The sequence below is a fragment of the Electrona antarctica genome (genome assembly GCF_951216825.1).
Source record: "Electrona antarctica genome assembly, chromosome: 4".
Classification (NCBI taxonomy): Eukaryota; Metazoa; Chordata; class Actinopteri; order Myctophiformes; family Myctophidae; genus Electrona; species Electrona antarctica.
Window position 1 is genome coordinate 9,800,536 of NC_136809.1, and position 11,457 is coordinate 9,811,992.

General features: G+C 44.1%; 1 protein-coding gene across 1 annotated transcript; it reads right to left on the reverse strand.

Moving 5' to 3' along the window:
* Window positions 1–7,133: 7,133 nt before the first annotated feature.
* On the reverse strand, window positions 7,134–7,838 carry LOC306921130 (DNA excision repair protein ERCC-1-like; the record flags this gene model as incomplete). The annotated part of the gene is made up of 1 exon (XM_079498242.1): window positions 7,134–7,838. One exon carries the CDS (start codon window positions 7,836–7,838, stop codon window positions 7,134–7,136), a length of 705 nt encoding a protein of 234 aa, XP_079354368.1.
* Between the last annotated feature and the right edge of the window lie 3,619 nt (window positions 7,839–11,457).

Here is an 11,457-nt window from a genome sequence, read left to right on the forward strand (position 1 = left end):
CTTTTCTTTGTGCAAAGCTATGGCTACAACAATCCAAGATAAATTAAATACCGTCGACTTCTGTGCTCTACAATAATGTAATCGGTGGAAAAACGGCTTTGTGTTGTTACAGTGCTCCCTTTGAACCACGGTAGATTCAGCAAGTTATGAGCAGATTCAATTGCAAACGTCTTTAAAATGAAAATATGTAAATAAACAATTAGGCTAACTAACCCAAAGGCAACACACTCTTTCAGCAAGGTATTTTGTCACGTATCTGTTTGTGAAACGATAAATACTATAGGCCTACTATTAATGTCTGCAGCTGCTAGCAACACTAGAAATGTAAGAATTATGACAGATTAATTATAAAAATAATAACCCGGCCAGTACCGCATCAGCAAAACGATGAACTCTCCCTGACGATAAACGTACAAATGTTAACTGATCTAGCTCTAGCTTGCCAGCTTATTCTCGGTAGATGCACAGCTTTTGGCTATTCGCATAAATCTTTGTCCTTTGGCCTATTGATGGACGAAACCCAAATATAAACAGATCAGCAGGCCGACATGCACCAACAGTGGTTCTATGTCCTATAGAGAGACGCAACTCAACAGTACTGACGGATTCTATTCTTTCCTCACTTATCACCTTATCTGCCGGTTCCTTTCTTCAATAAATGTGGCAAACGTGGAAAATGCACACGCGAGTTCGAAGGGCATCCGAAGAGTAAGGTTGCATGAACGTCGTTCCGGGCATGACCGTTGTGTTCAGTAGCTCTGTACCTGTGCAGCTGGCTAAGTTCATGGCCAGTCTTATGTCTTCAGTCACCTATGACATATCTCTGACATACTGTATATATGACGTGTCACAGATACGTCATAGATATAACCCCATATTTGGGCAATTATTCTGATCTGACCACCAATGACTCATGCATAGAAGTACTTCCTATAGCAGTGACATTTTGCAAGATTAACCACGAACAAACAAACAAAAACATATAGCATCAAAATCTGTTTAACCACTTTAATCCTATGTACATCGGCTTTTTGAAAATAGAAGATCTACATGCTCACAATGGGTCGTTGTGAGCTTGCACAGTAGATTGCATTTTTTAAGTCTTGTATGGGGAAACCTGCCCTGGCCCAAAACATGGACATGGCTAAATAAACTGCTCCAGGTGGATCTCTGATGTCATATTGATGACATCAGTCTTTGCCAAATATGGAGCGATGGTGGATCTGAGATTATGAATTCACGCAATGTGAAATAAATGAACATAAGGAAATATTTAAAAAGGATTCTGGGATTTACTCCTTGGCCTACTGGCAGTGTGCATAAAAAAATCTGCGTTCAGAACTGAATATATATATTCGCGTCGGTTCGTCCCGTTTGTGCAGCGCCAGGTCGCACTGCGCCCGTTCGCGCAATTCTCGTCTTTGCATTGACTTTGTATGTATATGTGCCGCTCTAACCACCCAAGTCTGAACGCACCTTAAGACATTTGGTGCTGTTCGGTCCAGCAGTTTGTGAGATTAGCCGTGGACAGACAGCGAGACAGACTGTTGTAGGCCTCTACGAGCCATGCTGCTACTACTACTACTCTGCTCCCTACAAATCCAAAGTGACTACAAAATAATGTCTGTTATTTATCATTACATTATTATTATCCATCCATCCATCCATCTTCAACCGCTTATCCGTAGTCGGGTCGCGGGGGAAACAGCTCCACCAGAGTGTTCCAGACTTCCCTCTCCAAAGCGAGATTAGTGACTTCCTCCTGGGGGATCCCGAGACGTTCCAAGGCCAGTGAGACGATTTGTTTCCTCCAACTGTGCCTTGGTCTGCCCCGGGGTCTAATATTATTTATTATATATTGGGTTTAAAAGTGTTTCGACAGGTCAGCCAAATGAGATATTAGCAAATGAAATGAGTGATATTACACTAATTGTAAATTACTTCTTGAAGTAATTGTTTATCCCCTCGAATCACGAAGGCTAAGTTGACCTTTGGGATACACAAATATGTCGGCGAATTAGACCGAATTAGACCGTTCCTCAACCAGGAGTCAGCCCAGCTCCTAATCCAGACAACAGTCTTGTCAAAACTTGACTATTGCAACTCCCTCCTTACTGGCCTACCGGCATGTGCACTTAAGCCCCTCCAACTGATCCAAAATGCCGCAGCACGCTTGGTCTTCAACCAGCCAAAATTATCACACGTCTCCCCCCTTCTCCGCTCGCTCCATTGGCTCCCGGTCGCTGCCCGCACAGAATACAAAACTCTGATGCTGGCATTCAAAGCAACCAAAGGCATGGCCCCCCCATATCTCACAAGTATGATCGTACCCTACAAACCCTCCCGCTCACTCAGATCAGCCAACGCAGGGAAGCTGGAGGTACCTTCACTAAAAACGCCGGGACAACGCTCCACACGTCCCAAACTCTTCTCCCTTCTGGCTCCAAAACTATGGAATGCACTTCCCATTGCAGTCAGAACTGCAGCCTCACTCCCAATCTTCCGCCGTAGTCTGAAAACCCACCTCTTCAGACTCCACCATGGCCCGTAGCACTTGCCCTAGCCTAGCCCCTTAGATAGCACATTATGTAGACTTAGATAGTATTTTAAACAGACTTATAGCTTGTTATGTAGACAGCTCTAGAATTGCACTTTATGTAGTCATAGCACTTTATAGTACACATGTATAATATATTATATAGTATAGTATGTATAGTTTACATAGATACTCCACTGTTACGTTCTTAGTTTACGCATGATTCATGATAACTACTTTTTATACATGTGATGTATGCCATGCTTTTTGTTATTGCTTAATGTAAGTCGCTCTGGATTAAGAGCGTCTGCTAAATGCCTAAATTGTCGGTGTGTCCAAAAAAGTAGTTACTGCACTTTGCCCCGTCATTTCATTTGAGTTTCCACATAAAGAGAGTGTTAGCTTTTGATGCGTGTGCACTGTGCACCCACGACTGCGTGCATGAGTGTGTGTGTGTGTGTGTGTAGCAGATAAAAGGTTTTGAGGCCTCAGCAGGAGCAGCTGCTCAGATGTGTTGTAGGGCAGGAGGACACAGATGTGCTCCCATAATCGCATCGCATGACCATGGCTGTCCACCAGGGAGGTGCCCTGAGGACAACACAGGAAATGAAGTCCTGAGAGAAGGTGTGTGTGTGTGTGTGTGTGTGTGTGTGTGTGTGTGTGTGTGTGTGTGTAGTTTACACATCTAACCCAACGGACTCCTGAGTTTAATGAACTATAAGCACTCTGCTGTGGTGTTGTTAGACGACAATTTATAGCTAAAGACTAGATTAAAGTGTAAACTTTCTGACTTTCTATTAAAGGGAAATTCAAGCTTACACTTACAGCTTTACCCACTTATGTCCCTTTGTCTCACCCATTATTAACAGCATAATCCCTAGCACCTGTGATATTGAGCAACAGCGTATTATCAGTTTATTCAAGATGTCACGGGAAAAGGACTTGAGACTTTGAAACTTCCCATAACGTTTTGTTTTAGCCACTAAGGTAGTCAGATGGAGGAGGTTTCACTCCTTATCCTCGTGTCCCTTGACAGGCACCTGCCACGCAAGCAGAGCCGGATTTCCTTGCTGAGGGCCCCCGGGCTGGAGCAAATTTGAGGGCCCCCCTTGGGGCGCGCGGCAAAGCCGATTTTTTTTTGGGCTATTTTGTTTTCATTTTGGGGTACCCAGGCCCCTAAAAAGAGAGGCAGGCAGGCAGAAGCTCTCAATGGTTTAACCATAATACAACTAAATACAATAACAATACACACATTTCACTTGAATTGGATTTCACTTTACAATTTTATAATTAAAAAAAAAAAAGTCGGGGGCCCCCGGGCTTCAGCCCACCCTAGCCCAACGGTAAGTCCGGCTCTGCACGCAAGAAAGTGCAAATATTGGAGTTGCTTCAGCATGCCATGCCGCCTCTGGCTCAGGTGGACATTAATGTTCCATTTGTACACTCAGAGTTACAGACCTGTAACGCCGAAGCTCCACTGCAGCCGTCGCGCGTCCGTCAGCATCAGCGAATGTTCCCTTTTTAATCAATGAAGGCTGCTCCACTGCCGACGGTTACCCATTCGCACCGGTTCATTTTTTGACGCCGTCCAAACGCAACACAACGCACTCGGCGGAGCCCAGGCCCAAGGGTTAATTTGGTTCCTAACCTTTACAGTCTATGTTCCTAACAGACTATCAACCATTTGGCTGGAGACCACTGACATACTGTATTGCCAAATAGCTTGTGCACAGGAGACCGTGGCGTGGAACCTCATTTTTAAATGAATGTTAAATATAAAATGTAACATTAATGTAAAAAAGCACACCCGTGTGAAGTGACGGGCGCTCTTATCATGATACGTACATCATTTAATTACGGGCAATCACAATTGTGTCCTCACTTTTCCTTGTTCACTCTTCTGTCCTCACTTTTTATCCTCAAATCTCAATACATACTTTGCACAGCCAATCAAATCATCGCTATATGGGGTGCGCAGCCAATCAAATCATCGCTATGGGGTACACAAACAGACAAAGCTGTGCCTATGACACGCACGCACGCACGCACGCACGCAAAGCAAGCAAATCTACACTTTTTTTTCCTCATGTCAGTGACCCTCCATTTACCCGACTTACACTCTTAATATTTACCGGTGTAGGATTTATACCAGCGACCACACCTTCCTATAATGCAGCCAGCCCTCATACCAGACATAACAATACGTCAGTATTATGGCCATGCTGTTGCATATTTTATGCCTGCGTAATGAATTCAAGCAATCATACAGTATCCTATACAGTGCGAACAGACATGCTGGTTATGTGTTCACAGGGCATCGATTCACATTTGTCTCCGTTTCTTATATCATGTCAAATGAAGCCGACGATGACTTCTTACTACATTAGCCCATTAAGACCTGCTGAGGCCGATTCTACAAAATGAAGTTCCAAATCAGTAGTACTTTTCTCTGCCAAGGACCTCCAAAATGATGTGTATTTGGCTGCGAACCCCCCTTCTGAATGTTTTGTGCCACGGACCCCCAGAAGAGAAGATTAGAAGATTTATGGTAAAGAAATTAAAAATATATATTGAAAATGTACACTTTTCAAAGATTTTTCAATAGCAGTTGTACAAGCTGGCAGAGCCACTGTTCTAAATCCTAGTTTTCTAGTTGCTATATAGCTAAAATGACCAATGCTTTCCCGGTTTTAATGGGTTAGAGGAGCTCAACAGAAATAAAATTAAGTATTATATGCGGGCGTGCAATTTGCATTTATATCCACGATTACAGTCAGAGTGATGAGTCATTGTCAGGCAGAGAAGAAAGCAGTGCCATCATTCCGAGCCCCCATTCATTACCTCTAATAAACTCTTTGGCTTTCAAAAGTAATTCCTCCCAAAGGGAGCATGCATGAAATAACAATTGGTACGCCCCCACTGCCAACAGCTGCAACCTTTTATTGGTACGCCCCCACTGCCAACAGCTGCAACCTTTTATTGGTACGCCCCCACTGCCAACAGCTGCAACCTTTTATTGGTACGCCCCCACTGCCAACAGCTGCAACCTTTTATTGGTACGCCCCCACTGCCAACAGCTGCAACCTTTTATTGGTACGCCCCCACTGCCAACAGCTGCAACCTTTTATTGGTACGCCCCCACTGCCAACAGCTGCAACCTTTTATTGGTACGCCCCGCCCCCACTGCCAACAGCTGCAACCTTTTCATCTCGTTGCTGTCATGGCAGAAACCTCTTATCTCCATAATTCTTTAACCCATTCAGGCCTGACGTCGAAATTTAAAAAAAAAGTTTTCTAAATCATGACAATTTTCGGAAAGATTTGAGGCACATTTTAACGATTTTTCAAAAATAGCAGACCTACAAGTTCATAGCGCGCCACTCGGTGGCGCGCTATGAGCTTGTAGATCTGCTATTTTTCAATAGCTAAATTATAACAATGTTTAAAACACCAAAAGGGGTTCCCGCCCCAAAATGGGTTAATGGTTAATGTGGTTAAACGCTAACGTGACATGGATGCGTTCCTGGTCTCAATGGATTAAACCTGTTTGTGTTTTTTTCGTAAATGAACGCCCTACTTGATCATAGTGTCACAAATGCATCAAAAGTAGCAGATCCACACGTTCGGATTTGAGCCATGTAGATCCGCTACTTTTGCTGCTACTATATTGAATTTGACTCCTGAAAAGTAACAGTTTTGGACATTTGAGGTTTCCACGCAACAGACCATTTGAATCAAACGCTCTTGGCTTTTCCTTTCTCACCAATAATGGAAGATCATATTCCTTAATGAGGTCTTTCTAATATGAAAAAGGCTGTGTGCGTGCGTGCGTGTTCTGTGCACAAACAAGAAGAAGGATCACTGCATCCGATGAGGATGGATGTCAAAGTTGAGAGTCTTTCCCTCTGAGTAGATCTGTGAGGAGGATAATGATGATGTCCTGGACCTTCTATTGCTAGGACTGTGGAGTCAAAGTAAAAAGAACCTTAAACAAACAGGCAAACAAAACAAATACAAGATCATGCATCACGTTATGGATGGTCTGGGGATCATGTGTCAATCCAGTTGAGGCACCATCTCTGCCGTGTGTGTATTTGTGCAATTTCTTTTAAACGTACTGCACATTTCTATTGGCCAGAATGAGATGATGTACTGTTTGATGATAAATGCTGATTAAAGTGTCCCTCACTTCACACGCCACGGGTGTGATGTTAATAGTATCCATTGCACCAAACATTTTTAATTTAAAAATATGAAATTGAGTGTATAGCACAGACCTTGGAAATATAGTCAATGTGTTGTGTGTAATATTTGGAGAACAGTTCAAGGGTCCTTGAGAGTTGAGCGGGTCCCAGCGGGTATTTGAAAATAACTGATCAACAAGCGACTGCGACGAGTTGTGAGCATCTGGTATGTTTTGTTCAGCTGTCTTTCTTCTTAGACTTGAGGAAGGGCTGGTGGAGCACATCATACAGACATCTGGCCTTCTTAGACCTGAGGAAGGGCTGGTGGAGCACATCATACAGACATCTGGCCTTCTTAGACCTGAGGAAGGGCTGGTGGAGCACATCATACAGACATCTGGCCTTCTGTGGTCCTAAGCCTGGACAGAGGCCCAGGTCTTAGACTTGAGGAAGGGCTGGTGGAGCACATCATACAGACATCTGGCCTTCTGCGGTCCTAAGCCTGGACAGAGGCCCAGGTCTTCTTTAGAAGCGACGATGATCCCCTCGACAGTGGAGAAGGTAGACAAGAGCGTAACGGCGTCGGTCTTGTTGATGGACTTCACGGTCGTCAGGAAGTCGGTCACCGTGGACAGATAGTCTTTCTCCACGCGCTCCTTCAGGAGATCGGCGGGCTTCTTCTCGTAGGACTTGTACGTCTCCAAGTAGCGTCCCGCCTCCTCCGGGCTCCAGGCTAAGATGAGAGTGCAGTCGGCCATGATGCCGATGCGAGCGAGCTCCTTCAGCGCGTGGTGGGGGTCCTTCACGTCCACCTGGACCAGCAGCACCCGCAGGGTGAAGCCGCGCCCCAGCTGTTTGAGGCGCTCGTGGATGTAGTCGGGGTTGAGGCTGTGGTACCGGAGACTGAGGAAGAGGGCGCATGTCGTCTGTCCCATGACGTAGTCCGGTACGACGTCGCCGAACTCCCACGGGACGCTCCGTACGAACTTCAGAACGGGGTTTCCCCTCTGTCGGGGGCTGACTATGATGCTACTTCCAGAGCCCACTGGCTTGTTCCCGAGGCTGATCCCTGGGTCCGGTCTTTGACCGTCTACGAATGTCTGGCCGCTGTCAGTCATTTGAGTTTCCTGTCTGATGAGACTGACGGAGAGAGAGTTGAAGATGATTGATGTTCATGAAGATGACTGTCGAGTGGAAACGTCATATGTCCATAATAGTTGCACTCCAGGAAATGGAAAATAGAACCCGTGTCCCAATCAATGAAGCCAATGAAGTCACAAGCTCTTGTTTAGACTTTTCATTGGTTAAATATGTTGTATAAAATGCACAGACTAACCAGTTCACTTTCATCACACATCACATCAGCATTAATTTACAAAAACGCAAAGCATGAATATGGGAAGTTATCAATGGCAACTTACAACTGGTCATGGTACAATTCTTCCCATGCTACTTAGAAAGTTTATATAACTTATATACTGTAAATGCACACATCATCGTCGTCATCATCGTCATTGATGTCGTCTTAATCTTTATTGCACTTGATTTGCAGGCAGCCCTTAAACTAAAAATCACACTCGTGTGAAGTGAGGGGCGCTCTTATCATCATACATCACCACATTCTGTGCTCAGCCAATGAAATCATCACATTCCGTGGCACGCACGCACGCACGCACGCACGCACGCACGCACGCACGCACGCACGCACGCACACACGCACGCACGCACGCACGCACGCACAAACAGGAGGGGGTTGCGTCCCTTCTAAAATGTACATGTGCTCACAATCCACAAAATTATGCCCATAACGAGAACACATAAGCTGTTAATAAATGAATGACCAATATAAATGTTTACAGGTCAAAACGAATAACGTAGGAAATGTTGTGTATGAGTGTTTGTGTCTGTAGCACGGAATGTGATGATTTGATTGGCTGAGAACGGAATGTGACGTATGATGATGTATGATAAGAGCGCCCCTAACTTCACACAAGTTTCTTGAGGGGCCTCCTATATACAGCTTTGAGGGGCTCCTATATACAGCTACAGCTTTTCGTCACAACACGTGTCACATCTGCCATTGACAATGAAAGGATCATTTACGTCATATGTGGACGAGCAAATCGACTTTTCTAAACACAGTGCAACTGTTTTAATTCGGCTCGGGGCTTACACACACACACACACACACACAAATTCAGTTGTCATCTTACATTTCATATATCTTTTATAATGCGCTGCTGCCCGGAGGAAACCTCATAACACAAAAATGTAAAATGTTCAGGAAATGAAAAATATATCTTTTTAATGAAATTAATAAAACATTTTTTTAAACGATGCAATACTGCCTCATCAAAGTTGGTGTATAAACTTATGCTCTTCATGTGACCACCACGCTCTGACTGTAGGTGGCGCTACCCGTTCAAAACACATCAAAATAACGGTAGTGGGTCGCACACACCAAGACTTCAGTTCAAATTGTTTTTCATATTTGAACAGGGACAAATGTTTCGGCTATCCAAACGTTTCGGCTAGACACTGATGAAGGCTGGATAAACTTTAGCATTCCTACTTCATCTAGTATAAACTCTAAACTAAACAACTTTCCTCTCTATCTCTCAATTCAATGCAATTTAAATGAAGGTGAAGTCAAACTAAAATGCACTAAACCGCGGCGAGTCGGAAAACTGGTGATTTCTCCGGATACCTGTGTGTTTAGTGTAGCCAAATGTAAAGCCACTCATGTCATCTGTGCTGTGAACAAAACAATTCCCCAATTGAACACAAACAGTGGTTAAGTACACAGGTGCCTCAGTGGATCCAGAAACTGGAAAGACGGACCCGTAAGTTTCCATTTGGTTCCATTTTTACACTCAGAGTTACAGAACCGTAAAGGTCCATTTGGATCCCTGGTGGTCCCTGAACCCGATGTTTGAAACCGCATTCTAATAAGATGGTGCCAAATTCAGGACACATGCACAAACTGCAGCGGCACCTGAACAAAGTGGTGTTAGTCATGCATCGTGATGGTTTGAATTGTGTGTGACGTCGACCAGCCCTGAACTCATCCTATATAAACAGTTTTTTTTTGTTTTAATTTTCAGAAAGAGTCAGGAATATTTTTCGATGAGAGACTTTGGAGAGTGGAAGCATAGGCTGGAAATTAGTATCGGTGCTCAATCCCATCACAATCCATAACAGCCTTTCTGAGAATTACCCACTGCTCCTGTAAGGTATGAGTTCTCCCCAGACTCAGGTCATCTTTAATGAGGGTCCATATGGCTTAACATCTCAGGTCTACCTTCATGAACACGCAAAAAGGGGCCACAATGAGCTGGACTGCCAGATGCAGAGCGATGGCCAGATCCCCCCAGAAGCCTGTCAGACGATCAACAGCCCTCTAATCAGCCAGAAACAAGAAGACACAAAACAACCAAGATCGCGCCGTCATCAACAGCTTACCAAGACTATTGTAACTCGGCCAGGAGAAGTGAAGACTCATGAGATGACTTACACAGGATGGAAACCCCACGTCTGTAAACATTGTGACAAGAGTTTCAGTGTTTTATGTCGGCTAAAGAGACACCAGCGTATCCATACAGGAGAAAAATCTTTCCACTGTAAACAATGTGACAAGCGGTTCAGTTTTTTAAGTGACCTGGAGATACACCAGCGTATCCATACAGGAGAAAAACCTTTCCATTGTAAACATTGTGACAAGAGTTTCAATCGTCTACATACTTTGAAAATACACCAGCGTATCCACACAGGAGAAAGACCTTTCCATTGTAAACATTGTAACAAGAGTTTCAAAGACTTAGGTTCCTTGAAGAGACACCAACGTATCCACACGGGAGAAAGACCTTACCACTGTAAACAGTGTAACAAGAGTTTCAATCAGTTAGGTGACTTGAATAAACACCAACGTATCCACACTGGAGAAAAACCTTTCCATTGTAAACATTGTGACAAGAGTTTCAGTTTGTTAACTACCCTGACGTCACACCAACGTATCCACACGGGAGAAAGACCTTACCACTGTAAACATTGTGACAAGAGTTTCAGACAGTTAAGTGCGTTGAAGACACACCAACGTATCCATACGGGAGAAAGACCTTACCACTGCAAACAGTGTAACAAGAGTTTCAATGAATCAGGTGACTTGAATAAACACCAGCGTATCCACACTGGAGAAAAACCTTACCATTGTAAACATTGTGAGAAGAGTTTCAGTTTTTTAACTACCCTGACATCACACCAACGTATCCACACGGGAGAAAGACCTTACCACTGTAAACATTGTGACAAGAGTTTCAATCGGTTAGGTTCCTTGAAGACACACCAACGTATCCACACGGGAGAAAGACCTTACCACTGTAAACAGTGTAACAAGAGTTTCAATCAGTTAGGTTCCTTGAAAACACACCAACGTATCCACACGGGAGAAAGACCTTACCACTGTAAACATTGTGACAAGAGTTTCAATCAGTTAGGTCCCTTGAAGACACACCAACGTATCCACACGGGAGAAAGACCTTACCACTGTAAACAGTGTAACAAGAGTTTCAATACGTTAGGTGCTTTGAAGACACACCAGCGTATCCATACAGGAGAAAAGCCTTTCCATTGTAAACATTGTGACAAGAGTTTCAGTTTGTTAACTACCCTGACGTCACACCAACGTATCCACACGGGAGAAAGACCTTACCACTGTAAACATTGTGACAAGAGTTTCAG